We start from the raw sequence: 18,252 nt of genomic DNA, 5'->3' as shown, positions 1-18,252 counted from the left end.
ATTGAGAAATGAAAAAAGTTTTGTAAAGATTAGGCTTAATTCTGCTTAATGTGATGGGCTGCAATGCCCCAAAAATCACAAATAACTCTTTTCAGTTTTGTTCTTGTCTTCTGTTGTCTGCTAGTTTAGTATAGCTGATAAATGCACTTAAGAAATACATATAGTAAAATAAGAACTGTAACTTTTTAAAGTAGTACCAGTAACGCTTTGAAGTTATTTATTGGATTAAAATCTTCTGAATTTGTCTCCCGTGCATGTTTTTGTCATTGTTTCCATTCAAAGCCAAAGTACACACCTTATTTAAAAAACAAAACCTGATAGTATTCTCTGACTTTCATAGGTGGTAGCTATTCGTCCTAATAGAAGAATCAGTCACATTCCAAGCACTACAGAAGATGAAGAGGAAGAAGAAGATCATGATGATGTTGTCATGCTGGAAAAAAAGATTAGAACATCCAGTATGTCAGAACAAGCTCTTAAAGTTTGCCTTAAGGAAATAAAGAGGTAGGAGACTTTTAAATGGTGATTTCTTCTCTTATTTTATTTTTTAAAACAAATCTTGCATTAACCTTTTCTTATGTGATGATATGTTTGTGTTGTGTTTTAGAAATGATTTTTTAAAATATAGTAGAGTGCTGGTTTTTACTTACAAGTTTCATCAGTTCATCTTTTTGGAACATCAGTGGTGATGACAAAGAAATACAGTCTTCTAGATAAAGGTTTATACATTAATATGGCATTAAACTATAAGCGCTAAGCCTTAATTTTATGAAGATCTAAAAAAAAGAAAGTAAATAGCACCACAGTTGTTAATAATTAATGAATAAACTGGCCCAGTTATTCGGTCTTTTTTCCTCTGTTTTTCTTCGGAGACGATAACTGCTATCCATGGCGATATGATGGTTAACAACCTCTTTTCCAGTGAGGATGCATGTATAGTGGTGCATGCATTGTGTATGTAGAGGGAACTGACTCTTTTTTTCATTTCTGTTTGTATCCTATAAATAACCTATTATTATGCAAAGACAATCTCCTAATTGATGGAGTAGTGACTTGCTTTTTTAGTATTATGGTTGTCAGAAAGTAAGAGGGTATGCTGATGACCTCGAGTTTGCTAAATATCTGTTTTGTGGTGCAGGGGAGCTTTACTTCACAGTTACCCTTATGAATTCTATGCATATATATATATATTTTTAGATTAAAGAAGATGCCTCAGTCAATGCCAGAATATGCGTTGACAAGAAATTACTTGGAACTGATGGTAGAATTGCCATGGAACAAGAGTACAAAAGGTAAACACTTCTATTATTGTTGATTGTCTCTTGCACAGACATTTTAGGACAAGTGACCATCATGTAAACACCACATACTTAGTTCTGTCTTGCAAATGTTTGTCTCATTGTCTGACCGTAAAAATGTCATTAATGTGTTACTGAAATCTTATGGTCTGCCCAGCTTAAAGTAAGATGTATATACTGAATAGCCTGTGTAGCTCTGTTGTACATCTTAGAATGTGAATTTAAAAAGTATTAGGAATATCTATGCAGAAAAATTACTTACAGTCTGTGCTAGCATGAATAATGAAGAAAAGAACATCTAATTACTTTTTATGTGTCAGACAAAAAAGTGTTTGTGCATTTCTCTAGCATTAGTCTTCCTGAAGAAGGTTCTGGTATGTCTTAAGTTAATCAAGTTTGGTAAGAAACACAAGGATGAAAAAGCACAATTGTAATGAATTTTAATAATTACAACTTTAGGTACAATAGAAGAACTTGAGTATCATGTCAGCTTTGTACCCCAGTTTTCAAAAGTTGTGAGTAGAGTGATAATATGGAAACAGTATGCAAAAATGGAGAGCGAGGAAAGAGGAGAAAACCAAACATGACTTTTCCTACTGACTAACACAAGTAGATTAAGTGGGCAGAATGACTTTCCAGAAAGCGTACTGCTGGAGAAAAGGATTACAATTCCTTTTAGCAGCTACTGAAGAATGAGGCTTTTGAATGGCATTTACAACAATCTGATTTAAAAAAGAAATTTAACATACCACACCAGCAGAAACATCTGTCCATCTTTTGCCTTCTTGGTATGTGTGGTGATGAATTTTGGCTGTTTTAAACTAGAGCCTTGGCTATTTACAAATCTTCTTGTAACTGTTTTCTTTAATCATTAAATTGTAAAAAGATCTGCCTACAGGTAGGCTACAGGCAAAGATTATTCAAAGAATCCCAAAACGAGTATTTATTGACACTTAGGTCCATGCAGAATGTTTTTTTGGTGAAGATTGCTCTTTAATGTTGTAAAATTATGCCGTGTCACATGTAGTTTGAAGTTTTTTACTTAAGTTGCAAAGTTGGTATTCACATTCATGTGAGTGATGCTTTGGACTGCATAGCTACAGTGAATAAAAATATACCTGAATACAAATACAGAAAATCCAATAAAAAATTGTGATCATTAGTGAATTTTTTGTTCAGTGGTTCATTACAAAAATTTAAATGGTTGATGATGAGAATTTAATCACAATTGTAGGTATGTGAAATATGCACACGTACCAGTATGAGGGGTCTGCACCTGGAATGTATAGAATTTGAAGGGTGAGTGTGTGCAGGGTTGATAGACTTCTCTGCTTCCTGCCTATGCTCTTTATGTTGTACAGCAAAGGAGAAGACAGCTGCTTTGTGCCAGAAATTCCTGCTCTGTGTAAAGCATTAATTAATGTGCATCAGTGAGGCCTGACCATTTATCTCAAATTATGGCAATTGCAAAAAAATAATTTTTCCAGTCCTACTATCCCATGGATATGTTTTACAGTGCCAAATCACTTTAAGTGTTGCATAGCGAGTAAAGCCTGCCCTTCAAGATCTTGCTCTGTTTGTGACATAGTTGTAGACTCTTAAGTAGATGATGAAGACACAGGGATTAATTTGGCTTATAAGAAGACCTTACAGGATCATACTTATTTCTGTGAAAAAGCAAATGCTGAAAAATTTGGTTATCATTGAATCACTGTTCTAGAATAGACACTAAATTCATTTGAACCAGATTTCAGTATGTGACACAGTGAAAACATGGGGTTTTTAGATTTCATTATCGGTACTATGATCTGTCTAGCTTGTGTCTAATTTCCTTATTAAAGGAGAATTATAATACCTTTGTTTTAGGAAAACATTGTTGGAAATATGTGTGTGTGTCAGGGGGATTGTATTGTTGAATGTATTTGAGAATGTGTTTGTTTCTATTGTATTGTAGAATCAATTGTTTCCATTTTTAAAGGTAAATATGCTGATATCTTTTCTGTTGTCAATGATTGATAGATCGCCTTGAAATTCGTGCAGCTCGAATTCTGTTGGATAATGATCATTATGCTATGGAGAAGTTGAAGAAGAGAGTGTTGGAGTACTTAGCTGTCAGACAGCTTAAAAACAACCTCAAGGGACCCATTCTTTGTTTTGTGGGGCCCCCAGGAGTTGGTAAAACTAGCGTTGGAAGATCAATTGCAAAGACTTTGGGTCGAGAATTCCACAGAATTGCCTTAGGAGGAGTTTGTGATCAGTCTGATATTCGAGGCCACAGGTAACTACTACTTCCTTTCCTAATTGCAATTTTTTCTTTTGTTTACTACAGAATGTATTGATTATTTTCATTGTTTAGCTAATACAGAGAAATTTTGCTTATTTCAAACAATGAAATTTCAATCCATTGATTTTTCTTGGTATACAATGTTATTTATTCTGGAGAATTTTAGTGATGGGAATGGATGTTTAGTGTTGATACAGCCTTTATTTTTTTCTTCTGCTGCTGCCCTTTATTGTCATGGGGGAGAATGGAATTTAATCTTCAGTCATTTTGGCACTTTGAAGGAAAATTCAGTAGAAAGTCTAATGCAAACTTAAATGTTGGCTCTGATTTGTCTACTTTTTAAGAGGATTGTCAAGATTTAGTTATACAAAATAGCCTATGAATAGCAATGCATTACTTTATAACCATGTTTGTTGCTAAAACAGGAGGAGAAACTGAGAGTGATACTTAAAAGTTGCTGGAGATTAGCAACTGAGTTACTTAGTATCTCAAACTTGATAGTGTACTATTTTCCCATTTCAAAAGAAAGTGTATACAAGGACGCCTAAACTGGAAGGTTTCAGAGCGGGTTTTTTTGGGTGACATTCCTTAGGACTTTTTTTTTGCTCTTGCATCTCTTTATGTATCTATCTGTTAGGTTTTTAAACCATTTGTTTATATTCGTCCTTTCCCCATTCCTTGCAACTGGAAGCTGAATGAATGGGCAATGTAGATAAGTAACAACCGAACATCATTGCAGCATTTTTGGTTCCATTAAACATATTTTATGCTTATAGCATGCAGTGTAGGAAGTTTGGAATAATGAATTTGTTAGTGTTCTGAAAATCTGTAAAACCATCTGGGTTGTTTGTTTTTTGTTTTAAAGTCATGTCACAGAATAAAATTTCTCCTTACAACAGTAGGTAAATTATTGTGAATTAAAGCTATCAGTTATTTCTTTGATGCCAGGTAGGAGTTAATTTTGCCCAATGGCTATGCTGCTTTCCAATCATCAGAACACACCATGGTTTTTTGTTCCAACTCCAGGTTATTCTGTAATTTCTTTTCATTTTCAAGGCATAAAAAGGACCTTAGAATTCTTATCACTTCCCTATGTAATTTTAATGAAAACATAAAAGAAATGCCCTAAAAAAAGTTAATTTTGTGGTATCGGATTTCAGACTTCAGACTGTGTAAGCTGAGTTGCATGTGGGAATATATTAGAGTAGTGGAAGCTCACAGTCCCATGGAAGGAATGTGGGAGACTCACTGGGAAATCTTGTGCTGAACATACGCATAAACTTCTAGGAATCTGGAATATAATGTGTTTCTAGGAATTGAGAGTATAATGTACTACTGATCACTACTTAGACCAGAACATGAGATATGACAAAGCACCAAAATGGTGATTTTGTGCTTGAGGACAACTTGAAAATTCAGAGTTGTTTCATAAATCTTTAGTTCAGCACCCTTGATAAAATGAGCAACATGCGTTTATTACTGTGTGCATTCTTCTGTGGCAGATTTGCAGGAGTTTTGTTTTTCAGGGTGTTTGACATGTGTAGTTTGTGGCTTGAAAGAATCATTTGTAAGTTTTTCTTAGTGTAGGTTTGGTCAACATACCCAGCAGCCACTGGGGGCTTGTAGATAATTTGTTTTAATGCATTTCTTTTTACTGCATAGTAGCGCTCTGTCCATGTGTGTGTGATTTGTAAACCTTTGTAATAGCTGGCCTTTTTACCCGTTTACTTACACACTAATGAAAAAAGAAGCAAAACTCTGTCCTCCTCCTTCACTATGTATTATTCCTGTAGTTCGTAAACTGTGTTATTAATCGCTGTTTAATAAGTAGGAATTCTGATCTTTCAGATTACCTATGGTATGGATCCCCAAACCAATTTAAAATGTGATTCAACAACATGTTGCTATTCGAACTGAAACCACTAGAGGCTGTTGAATACTAAGCATTATCACAAGTAACTTTTCCAGGGCAGAGCAGGGCTGAAGCCTTTGTAACAGCGAAACCATGTCTGTGAAATTGATGTTCTGAATAGAAGTAAAACTGTCATCAACTCTTACTCAATTGCCAGTAATTCCTTGCTGGTTTTCTCTTCTTTGTTTTGGTTTTGGTTTGTTTGGCTTTCTATCTTGTGTTTAGACCTAATAAAGACAGCTAGAGTCATGTGATAATGAGGCTTTCAAAAACTTTAAATCAGGTGTTTATGGCTCTCAATGTAGTATTTTTGAGGGCATTATTAAATTATTAATGCATGTTAGAAGCTAACCATTGTAAATTTCATGTTAAAAATGTACTTGGAAGTTAGCTGATGGAAAATACTTGATAAGAGTTTATTTTTCATCAGTAAAGGAAAATACTATCTAGAATTAGCAAGTGTCATGTGGTTACTCTTCAACAAACAAGTGTATAGTTTAAAAAAAAGTTTTAGAGCAGTTAGTACCAGGAGTCCCTTGTAACTGACTCCTTTTGCAAGTTTTTTGTAGGTAAAATCAAAACCAACTGTTGCATACAGTTTTTTTAAATTCTGCTGCTTTTTTTTCCCTGCTTTTCTGCTTCTCAGAATAAGGCTTAATGAAATTAAAACTACTGCTTTTCTGTAGACCTCTCTCTAATGTCTTTTTTGCATTAATAAATCCTTCAAATTATTTCCAGTCTAGTGAATCAGTATTGTGCATGTGGTGGCAATCGTAGAGAGGAATTACAGAGGTGGTCTAAAAGTGGAGGAGACATAGGCTGCTGTTCTCTGAGTTTTACTGTTAAGTAGGCTGATTTTCTAATATTACATGTCAGGAGCCATTCTTTTTCTCTGGAAAGCTCCTTATTAGGCTCTAAGGCTTAAGTTAAGGATTCCATTAACATTGCAGAATAATGATACTCCATGTACCTACTAATGTACTTTAAAAAATGTACTAAATGTACTAGAACATTAAAAAAGAAACTGGTTCAGTTTCACTTGCAAGCAAATATTGCCTGAAATAGCATTCACTTTGGCCATTTGCACTGTTGTGACAGATGCAGTCTGATAGATTCAGCAAGCAAAATAAAATATATTAGATGGCAGCAGGGTGGGGAGTGGTGTTTCAGTAGGTGTGCTGTTCCATGCGACGTGTAACTAGGGCAATCAGAAACACCCTGTTTTTGCCATTTCGGTGTGGATCATGTGCCTGCAGCTGCGGTTTGTGAATTCTTTTTTGATTGGGCAAAGAGTAGCAACTACTGTTCTGCATTCCCAAAGTGAAATCATCGTCTTGGTACAAAAACAGAACTGCTTTATCAGACATTCTCCAGCTGCTGTTTGCATTTACCACTCATCTATACCATATGTTGAAGTTTGCTGGTTTACATTTATTGTTAACTTGTACTAAAAAAAATTTTTTTTAAAACCCAAACCACCCTGAAGGATGACTTAGAACTTTTTTCCAGGAAGCTCACTGCATTTAAGATCTCTTCAGTACTGGTATTTTGTTTTATACAGGAAATATATGATATTTTCTGTGACATGTATGTGTGGTTTTCTATTTTTAAAAATGAAAGATGTAATTGCGCCATTTATTTATAGTGGTGCTGGTGAGATCACTGTGAAGCTCTTTTTTCTCTCTCTCACCTCTGTGTGAAGCACTCTTTCTTATATTACCATTTCTTTTCAGTTTCTAGAAGTTTGGATAGTTTACTTCTGGCTTAGGCCTGTGCTGAAGACTTGTTTGGTGCATCTGTGTGAGAAAAGGTGTGATTCCTCACCAGTACAGCTATGCTAGCAGAAGTTTACAGCACAGGCCTTGCTGCACTAGAAAAAAACAAACTTCAAACAATTTCACCTGTGAAAGGAATAGCTTTGTTATACAGGTACAAAGCATAGAAGCATTTGCAAAGCACTTGAGTAGACACAACCTTTGTCCTTGCAAAAAAATATGATGTGACCTTGTGCAGCTAAGTTCAGAAATTGTTTGGTGGCATTAACTTTGTCTTTTCTTACCGCTGCAGTTTGAAAACCACTGTAGTTAAAAATAATTTAAACCATTTTATCTTTAGAACAGTGTTAAGACAGTGAGTCATGTTTTTACCAATAATACTAATACTGCTTTAAAGGTTCTGTTTCATACACATTCCCAGTTTACATTGGGAGGGCTGACAAGGTTAGATTTCCAAGCTGTCTGTCTTGCATTTTCTAGGATACATAGCTCCTAATGACATGTTGTACAACTCCAGTGGTTTTTTTTTAAAGGTACCTTTTCACTGATTTAAAAATAAATAAAAAGATTACTGAATTACAGACCTCCTATGATATGAGCTCTTAAGGCTTATTTTTTTAATTGTTTCTACACAAGTGAGAAAACCAGGAAACTTTACCTGTACTTCCTGTTTTGAATGGAAAGCAGCTGACTCTCTAGGTTTAATGCATGAAGAGAAATAGTGCATCAAAAAACGAGCAAAGCCACATTATATCATCAAAAATGCTGATGTAGAACGTTATTTTTCCTCCTTTGAACCCTAGCTAAAATAATGAAAATAAAGAATGACATCACATTCAGTGGCTACTGTTCATAAACAGCAGTATTGTTTCACAAGTTACAAGGCAAAGGTTAATGTCCAAACAGATAAATGGCCATATCTGCTGTAATTTCCGTATATTCTAGTGGGTTTGTATGTAAATGTCTGCAGGGTCTGTCTTACTGAGGACTCTTGTGTTGAGATGTGTTCCATAATAACCATTTAGAAATGAAAACAGGCTACCTATGTTTGTATTTTCAAGGTAAAATACTACATTACTGTTCTCTGTCATCCTACATGTAACATTTGCATTAGCATTCTTCAGTTGCCTTGGAGATCTTGAGTCTTTAATTAATAGTATAATAAAATAGGTATTGGTCCATGTCTAATGAATTAAGATGTATCACAGATTTAGACTGTTACACATGGGAAGAATGATTTGATACCTAGGTGTTTGTTGTCCTAAAATTTATAATCTGAGTTTGTCTTTCGTGATACCTGAGCACATGTAAATAAAATTAAGCATGCTTTTATTTGAGATTTAGTGCACCAATTAAACATTTATATCAGAGTTAGTTGTTTAGATTTACCATGTCTAGAGGTGATTGAAAATACAAATGAGAAGGCAGTATGAGAGAAGAAGAGCAAGAATAGTCAGCTGTCAGGTAGTGAAAGGAAGAGCAGAATGTTTCTAGCCACTGTGTGCTTTTCTCATCTGTTAACCCTAATTCTGTGGAGACAAAGTATTTTGCAGAACTGCTCCATATTTCTAACCAATAGTTCCTTTAATTTTGACCTTTGAGTTTCTTGAAGAACTCTTGGGTTGTATGGGAACCATTTCATCTTTTTTGTAACATTGGATCCATTTCAGTTGGTTTCTTAAATAGAATAGTTTTTTATGTGGTAGCTCATGACCCAAGGCTTACTTTGGACAGGGTGCATAAATAAAAAAAATTAAATTAATGATTTTCTGTCACTGTCAGAATGTTTTTGTTATTGCTTGCTTTAGAAGCCACTTAATTTTTATAGTCTTAAAATTGTATTTCTCCAAGGTATTGATCTCACTTGACTTGTCGTAAGTCGTCTTGAGTATATTTGCTTTTTTCTGCTTTTCCTTCACCACAGATCTTGATACGTTGTGCTTCAGCCTACCTAGTGTATGGTTTATTTTAAAATGTTAAGAAACTTGATTGTGTACAACAGGGAAGTCACTGAAGGGTGTTGTGTCTGTGAGAATCTTCCACAAATATGTCATTAAATAGCCAAATCTACTTGAATGTAAAATGACTGTGACTTGAAGTCTATTTTCAGGGTTGTTGGGGGGGGAGGGGAAGTATTTCAGTCTGTTAATAACAACAGCTTTTTTGTATGTTAAGAAGGAAAAATCAATTCCTCTTTTGTTTTTTGGTTTTTGTTTTTTTAAGTGCTTCTATTTGGAAAAACTCAAAAAAAAGTTTTTAAAGGTGGTATGTGTGTGTGCATGAATATAAACAGATTGATTATTCAGAAAACCTTTTGGTACCTAACATTTATTATCCTTTGACTTGTGTTGTTGCAATTGGATGGTGCAGGGAGAGAACGAGCGATTATTCACAGTGCTTTCCCTTGACTAGAGAAACCCAGTTTACCTTCATTTAGTTTATAAACCAAAGCTGTTTCTTAAAACTAGATGAAACATAGATATCTCAAAATTTTATAGAATTTAAAATAATCGGATAAAACTTTGTGTATATAAAAACACAAACGCACATTTGAAAAGTGTAATGTCTTTAAGCATGTAGTTAAGATTAATGTACCAAGCAAGAAACAAGAATGTTTAATGTTTACCTAATTATCCCATTACTGGTATAAAAAGAATATTAAAAACAGTTAGGCTGCATTGTCTCTGAAGCATATAAAATCATTTACTAGTGCAGTAAGCACCTTTTGTTAAAAAACAAAACAGCAACAAACCCACCACCACCAAATAACCAAATGAACAAACCCCAAAATCACAAAAATATAACAACAAAAAACCCCAAAGAAACCCCCAAACTGATACAATGATTAATTTGGTTGTGCTGGTGAATGATTCACTTCTGTGAACTTCAGTTCTGCTTCAGTCTTGTAATTTTCTGATTGCATTTTATAGAAGCCTGTCATTCTTTTGGCAAGGTTGACTGTGTGCAGATGGAGAATGAAGTGGCGTGCTAGTATAATAGCTCCCCCATGCAGATTCTTGATCTGTAATAAATGTTACAAAGTGAGATCCTCAGTGGAAAGGAATCCACTCACTTGCTGCAGAGTAAGACTCTACACAAAAGCAGTGAGGTGATAAACTATTGCATGCTGGCTGCTCCAGTCTTTGGCAGCTGCCTGTGAAGGTAGTAGAAGGCAAGTAGAAGGCAAACTGAAATTCTGTTGCATTTCTGGCAATTTTAGATGATCTTAAAAACTTTTATTTTTGCTCCGATCTAGAATTAAATACAGTAACTGCAATTTGTTCCCTTAGTGGTTAAATGTTACATGGAGCTAACACCATTGCTGTGTGGTTTGAGTTGGGGTTTTTTTGCATTTAAAGTCTTCTCTAGTATCTTTTGAAATTACTCCCATGGTATTTTTGGTTTCGTCTTTCTAAATGTCATCCTGTTTATTTTGGACTGTATTAAGGCAAAGCATACCCGTTCTTCGTATCTGCTTTGTGAGGGTCATGAGATAGATACTATAATTCAGCACTTTATGTATCTCTTCTTGAGTGACCAGCATTTCATATTCTTAATTATAGTATTTTGTTTAGTTATGGCACAAGCAGAAAAGGCCGTGATAAATGTTACAAACAAGGGATCTATATGCATGTAAAGTGTAGCTGCTCTGTGCATTGTGAAAAGAAGTTTTACAACCTTTGCTGAATAAATACACTTAATTATTTTTTTGTTCCATTGCACTCTTCTAGTTTTTTATTTCATGTTGAAATGACATAGTAAATGCCATTATTCTTTGTGAGTATTAACTAAAGCATTCTATATATACAGGGGACATCAACAGTTCAGCATATTTGGAATTTTGCCCTAATTTGTAACATGCTGTGTGAACTCTGTTGTGATGACAAAAACCCAGTATCATCATTATTAAAATGTTAGTATTAATGAGGTTCCCAAATCTGCTTCTGCTTGTTTGTACAGTACAAGGATTCTTGTACTGAATCATGTAAAATGTCTGCAAGCCATAAAGTTTGAATATACTTTAATATATACGTTCATCTTTCCAGACCAACTAGTGCACCATGGAACTGGAATTTTCATCTGCTGATATAATTGCTTATATTGGTTCAGATGCATATTCCATGTTTTAATCCACTAGTTCCAAAAAGTTTTGAAAAACAGCAAGAATTGTTACAATGCTGCTCACTCTTATGTTTTTCTTTGAGTTTATTTTTGATGTTTCTACCTGTTACATGGGTCTGGCCCCTCTTTCCGCATATACATTTATTTTTCACAGGCGCACCTATGTTGGCAGTATGCCTGGCAGAATTATCAATGGACTGAAGACTGTTGGGGTTAACAATCCAGTATTCCTGTTAGATGAGGTTGATAAACTGGGGAAGAGCTTGCAGGGGGATCCTGCAGCAGCCTTGCTTGAGGTAAGAGGTGTTAAGTTGTTTCATTTGTAATCAAAAAGAATTAAACTATTGGACTCAGAAAGGAAGATTCACTGGACAAAAGATAGATGACAGTGTCAGCATTTTTATTCAAATAGCAGCTACTGTGTTTTGACACTCCTTGGATTTCTGTCAATTACTTGTGCACAATGCAAATGCTGTTATATAGTATGCTAAGATATCTTTAATCTCAGTGGCCTGTACTTAAACGCAAGGATGTACTTTATGTGCAGTGTTTTGTATATTTAAGGACTGTTCAGGCCTTAAACACTACTTATTTGGAGGACTTGAAGACATTGATTTGTAATGACCAAATGCTGTTAGCTATAAGAATGAACTGTAGAGCAGCCAGACAGTAGCTGGACTTTTTCAAGTTTTCCCTTTCTTTCTTGGAACAATTTCAATATATTTTTGAAGCTTTTGATAGTACGAGTTTATATTGGAGCTAAGCATTTTACCTAGCATGTAATATGGACTACTTACATATTCTTTTAGCAGTGTTTCTTTGATTAGTGTTGTAATTAACTTTCTAAACTTAAGCTTTTCATTTAAGTCACAGACCCCCACTCCTTGACTGATAATGATACAGTGTTTGCTTTCCATGAGAGTCAGCTATTAAGTGTGTTTTTTCTGAAATTCTGGGACTCAGACCAAGATATAAATGAATCTAATTTTGAAGTACATGGTGTAGTTATTTTATCACAAAGAGTTTAGAGGTGTTAAAGTAGACTTGCTTAAAGACACAAGTAAAATCTAGGAGCTAAAAGTAAGGACTTTGAACGAGATACTGTAGGAATATTTTGTAAATCCATCAACTGTTGAGATGTTACTAAATAGATTAGTAGTTGGGATTTCAGGAGGCTAAAACTTCAGTGATTATGAAGAAGATGAATTGAGACCTAGTTCTTGCAGGCTTCACGTATCAGAGGAGTCTGTAGCAGAGATCAGTAATGAGTTGCTGGAACCTTCTTTCTGCTGTCTTTTTCCCTGGATATGATACACCAAGATATCCCAGTACAACACCTTCTTCCACTGACTTGCATATTCAATGGTTTTATGCTAGCAGTTTGCTGGAGAGAGGAAGGAGTATCTCCTCAGGTATGGAGAAGAGACATAGTGCATGTTAGTGCAGAAGGCTGTGTACATCTTCCTGTGCTAGCACAGATGATGAGGAAAGGAGGGAATGAGGAAGGTAATGGCACAGCAAGGCTGGGCTAGGCTTGAAGCGCTTGAGGCTGTCCAGAGCAGATGTAGCACTGCTGCACTTAATGGTTTTGGTATTGTGCACATTTAGAATTAACTTATACTGCTGTATTTTTACACTGTCTACCTCTCTGGCTGTAGGGGCTACCATCCTATCACTGTTTCAGCTGAACTGCTTCTGTGATTGTTCTTTACTTGTTTCAGTCAAAAGGAGTTGGGTTAGTAAAAGATATTTATCCAAATTTTTTGAGCTAGCATAGCTCACTTTCACTGAAATGATTTAGGGCATAATCCTAGAAGTGTCATGTGGTAGCTTATGTAGCTGGGCGGTTGTAGGTGGGAATGAAAGTGGTTCTGGTAATATTTGCCTACAGAGTCATTCCAATGACTCTTTTTGACTGACAGTGCTTAATACAGTGATTTGAATATGAAAAATGCGACTTAAATTAAGGTGTCATGAGCTCATCTGTATGCTGTATGACTTTCTGCAAATGAAATGTCAATTGACATTCTACAAATGTCATTATTTTCTTCCTGCTAGATAGTGTAAAATTACTGTTTTGACAAGGCCAACCAGTTCTTTGAAAATCAGCATATGAACAGGCTATGGTTTGAGAGCTCTGTTTTGATCTTTGCATGTTAACATGAACTAGTAATAATTGTGCTAGAAAATACCATGGCTTCACTTTTTTAAAAGCTGAAAATGACAGTTATGGTCCTTTACCTGTGTATTTCTCAAGTGTGTAGCACGCATTTCTAGGGTACATGAAAAGCCTCTAAGTGCAAGGAAACAAGCAGAGGAGTGTAACATACTCAAATGCATTTTCTTTGTACTTTTCACTTGTGGGATTTTATTTACTCTTTGCTGTTAAGGGTAATGGGCTCTGTTTCTGAGTCTGCTCATATTTCTTCTGTCATTTCTCCTTTAAATATTGAACTAAACTGGCTTAAATCTAGTCAATGTGTGGATAAAAAAATAACTGAAAATCAAATTTTGCTAGCTAGCTGACTGTTTGTAGGGCAGTCAAACTCAGTAATAATTTGGCATTTCTTGGAAAGACAGTAACTTTTTTTGGAAGTGTTCCAATCATTAATCCAGTTATGTACATTAATATTGTTAATTTTATTCAAGCTTTGCTGTTTCTTTTATTTTTCATTCCCTGTCTTGCAGTAAAGAATTAGCATTTCTATTCTTTTTCTATCTTGTCAAATGTGTGAGGGCAAATGAAATTAGTTTATTTTTTAATTATTTGTGTTTGAATTTTTGATATTTTGTTTCTGCTTTGGGATCTTTCTGTTTTCCCTATTTTAAAACCACATTCTCAGTGATAATCAGCTTGGCTTCTGCCATGGATTATTCCAGCTGAGGCTCCTCAGGTTAGCTTCCAACTGTCTGCTTGGGCTGCAGTCTTTATGTAAGTCATTGCTAATTGACCATTAGTTGCATCTGGAGAAGTAATTGCTCTATTAACCATGTCTGGGCTGCTCCCATGTGAGATCTGTATATCCCTCTACTGCTGTCTAAACATCCCGAAGCAGGTGCTTTACCTCTTCTAATGGAGAACTCATGCCTGGACAGAACAGCTTAATTTTCATCCGCTTTTTGTGGTTTACATTGTTGGAAAGTCCATCTGGAATGAGCTAAGGTGGCTATTATGTAGGAGAACAAACCACAGTAAGCGGTCACCTAACCGGCACATTTGTTTTTCAGACTGCTGCTTCTTGTTTGGTGAGTGCCATCATTATAAAAGGCACATGCTTTTTTCCTTAATGTGTAGGTGTTTTAAATTCTCACTGACTGTCTACAATGGGATATATTCAAGAAGAAAATTGCCATACCCTGTAAGCTTGGAAGCAAAGCTTGATGCTTTATAATTGCCGGATATGTGTTCAGTTCTAGGGCTTCTGCAGAGTTGTTGCTTAAGCAAAACAGAATGTCTTCTTATTTCCAGTTACTGTTCATTAACAAGGGAATGTTTTAGTCTAAATTTAGATGACCTCTGTTTAAAACAGAAGAAAACAGAAATGGATCCAAGTGCCTGATAGTTTGTATGCAGGGAAATTAGACCAGGAGCATAGCCAGGCAATTAAATGTTCATGGAACTTATTCTGGATTTTGTGGTCATAAAAAGCTGGTACAGAGAAACCTTTGTGTGCCAGTGAACTGTCGGCCATAAATTAACCAAGATGTTTTGTTCACTGAATGTTCTTTTTGTACTTAATATTTTTGTATTAGTTGAATATCTTCGGAAACTTTTGAACTTGAACTTTAGCATAGATACCTAGCTGAAGAACAGTTCTATTTGCTTTGGAAAATCTGTTTTAAATGCATAAGTGTGATATTGTTTCATGTCTTGTTCTAAGAAATAGTTACCATGACAAAGAATTATTAGTCCAGAGAAAATCTGAGATAATCCACATTTTTAGATTTCATCCAAATTGGTTTTGACTACGGTTTCCTTCACCTTTATTGGATAGTATTGTTTGTGCATGAGTACAATATGTTGTATATATTTGTAAATAATATAATCACCATCTTAGGAGAATTTATAAGGATTTCTAGTTGCAGACTAGAAGGAGAAAGAGAGACAACATAGATAAGTGTTATAAAAAACAAATTTGGTCTGTCAGAATACATTGTTTTTCAACATCTTTGCAAGTAGTTGCAAATGCTTCAGCTGGAATTTTTTGGAAATACTGTGTTATCAGTGTAAAAAAAAAAGGGGTAAGTTGAATTAGGATTTGCTGTTTAAATCAGTTTTGAAAAATTTGCAAGACTATACTTTGAATGCGAGACTAATATTTGGTATAGATCTACTTTCTTTGAAGACCGTTTGTAGATGCTGTGCTTGGATACACTGCCTATTGTTGTGTCCCTACATGTCAGGGCTAGATTGTAGGACTAGTTGAAGTAAGAGACATCTATAACTCTGACTGAATTATGCATCAGTGTACTTGGCTAGTCAGGATACCTCAAGGCCTTTGCCTTTATCAGTAAAGAAGGGAGTAAATGATAGCAGCTGCCTGCTGAAGAGGGTAAGAAAAGAAGCTTGTGAATAGCTTATAGCCAATGAACAATAGCATTCACTGAGTTCCAACCTTAGTTTTAGAATTTAGGCATATGTTTCAGTATGTTTTAAGGGGAACGTATAACTTGTATTTAATACAGCTGCAATACATTTGCAAATATCAGTCTTAAATCTGTGCAGTACTTCAAAATACAATCAGAAATTGTTCTGGTTTTAAAAAAGTTCTGCTGTGTTTCTGGCATTCTTTAAAAAAAAAGTATTTTACTAGTTTGTTGTGATCATAAAACATTTCTGTTATAAAGATTTTTAACTTTTCAAAGACTGAACAGAATTTAAGAGTAATGAAAATTCAGAATTGTTTCTTTCATAACCAGCTAAGAACTGCTCAAATTCAGTTTTTTTAGAATTACCAACACTGTTCTTGGCTATAATTCAAGTTGCTAAGACAAGAGGTGCATTCATTTGGGTATAGGCAGATAAATTATTTTGACAGCAGTGTGCTGTTTCTCAGGCGATGCATAGGTCCCATTATTTGTAACATGAGAATTATTCATGTCAGTGTAGCATTGATAATTCATCATTTGGGAAGGAAAAGTGTGGCAGTGCTTTAAGGGGAGGTGGAAGGAAGGTGGTTCATAGGTGTAATATGGAAGCCAAGTGTAGATTGCTATATATGATGAACTTCCAATTTTCATCACTGTTAAAAAAACTACAAGACAGCACCTTAGTACACTTGTGATCCACATATATAGAATATTTATCACCTAATGCAGAAAAACAGCTTATTCAAGTAATAGCTTAAATATATGCAGGTGTTGCATTAGCACACATAAATAATACTAAAAGCAATAGGAAGACAACCCTGTTATTTAAGCTGTAGCTGTACTTGTGCAATAAAATTTTGAGGTTGGTTAGGCTGTGTGGTGTTATTCTTCAGTGCTTCTTTTATTTTGTCTCTTTTTATCGCAAAATTTGGGAAAGAAAGAAAAATGCAAAGATTGTGTTAGGAAAGCCAGGGCTCACCTGGCGTTAAGGCTTGCATGGGATGTCATGGGCAAGGAGAAGAGCTTCTACTATCACATTAGTAGTAAAAGGCTGGACAAAGCTGAATGAGCGGGGCAGGTGATTTAGTGACAGTGGATAAGGCTGAGGTAATCTATTCTTCCCTTTGGTCCTCACAGTGAGATCTCTCAGGTTGGTGCGCTTAGAGTAAGAAGAGCTACCAGCAGCAGATGAGGATTGGATTTGGGGATTACTTGAGAGAATTCTACTCATACATCCATGGGACCACATGGGCTGCTTTTCCAAGGGTGCTGAGAGTCCTTGAAAGGCCACTCTCTACCATCTGTGTAAGGTCATCGAAATAGCTTACAGGAGGTACTTGATGACTGGAGAAATGCTGCAGTCATCTTTAGAAAAGGCTAAAAAGAACTAATGGGGAAACAACTTTTTTTTTGCATGTGGTGTGGAATGTAGTCACAGAGTAATTGGAGCGAGGCAGGGTATTGAGGGTCAGGCTTCAGTAATATTCATAACGTATTTTATGAATGTAAAGTCAGATTTGACAGATCAAAATAGAATATAATAAAAATGTGCATATTTTATTTACTTCTAATTGAGCAACTGCATCAATTTTGTGTTCATTCTTGTTAAGGTGTTGGATCCAGAACAAAATCACAGTTTCACTGATCACTACTTAAATGTAGCCTTTGATCTGTCCCAAGTCCTTTTTATAGCTACAGCCAACACTACAGCTACTATCCCACCTGCTCTGCTGGACAGAATGGAAATTATTCAAGTTCCAGGTAACACTACAGTGTTTTCATTAAAGTGGTTATTACAAGGTCTTAAACAATGTTGGGGTGTTTTTCCTGAAATGAAAAGCTGTTCCTTAAGGTAACCCCACCAGGAATCTAGACTGAATGGCCAAAATCATTAAAAGAGGCTAGTCAGGATGCCTCCATTTTGGCCTCTGTCATGAGAATGAAATGTAGCATAGCACTTAGGCAAATTCAGTTCCAGGTATATGGAGATACATTGATACATTCTGTAACAATTTTTTCACTGATTGATGTGCTTGTATTCTAACTGGCTGTTGTCTGATGCATCTGTTTAAGATTCCAGTGAAGAAACGGATCGTTGAAACACTAAAATTCTATTCTTATTGTTCAAGTGAAGTTATGAATAACCACAAAGTATCATAGCAGCCTTTTAAATTATAGTTGTGGGGTTTTTTTTTTGTTAAATTCAATCAGGTACAATTATAAATGATAAGAAAATTGATTATATTGTAGTGTATAAGCAAAAAGATTAGT

At 35.3% G+C, this 18,252-nt stretch overlaps 1 protein-coding gene across 1 annotated transcript in view; it reads left to right on the top strand.

The window, feature by feature from the left end:
* The window catches only part of LONP2 (lon peptidase 2, peroxisomal), a 47,386-nt gene that overhangs the window by 4,391 nt on the left and 24,743 nt on the right, over positions 1–18,252 (top strand). Inside the window, exons 5-9 of the mRNA XM_074881852.1 lie at positions 341–504; positions 1,198–1,292; positions 3,318–3,576; positions 11,546–11,687; positions 17,592–17,742. Of these exons, the coding sequence (XP_074737953.1) occupies positions 341–504; positions 1,198–1,292; positions 3,318–3,576; positions 11,546–11,687; positions 17,592–17,742 (811 nt within the window). The remainder of the gene's footprint in view (positions 1–340; positions 505–1,197; positions 1,293–3,317; positions 3,577–11,545; positions 11,688–17,591; positions 17,743–18,252) is intronic.

Source organism: Strix uralensis, chromosome 12 (genome assembly GCF_047716275.1).
Source record: "Strix uralensis isolate ZFMK-TIS-50842 chromosome 12, bStrUra1, whole genome shotgun sequence".
NCBI classification, from domain to species: Eukaryota; Metazoa; Chordata; class Aves; order Strigiformes; family Strigidae; genus Strix; species Strix uralensis.
The sequence above is the reverse complement of the archived record's forward strand: the minus strand, read 5'-3'. Positions and strand labels throughout refer to the sequence as shown.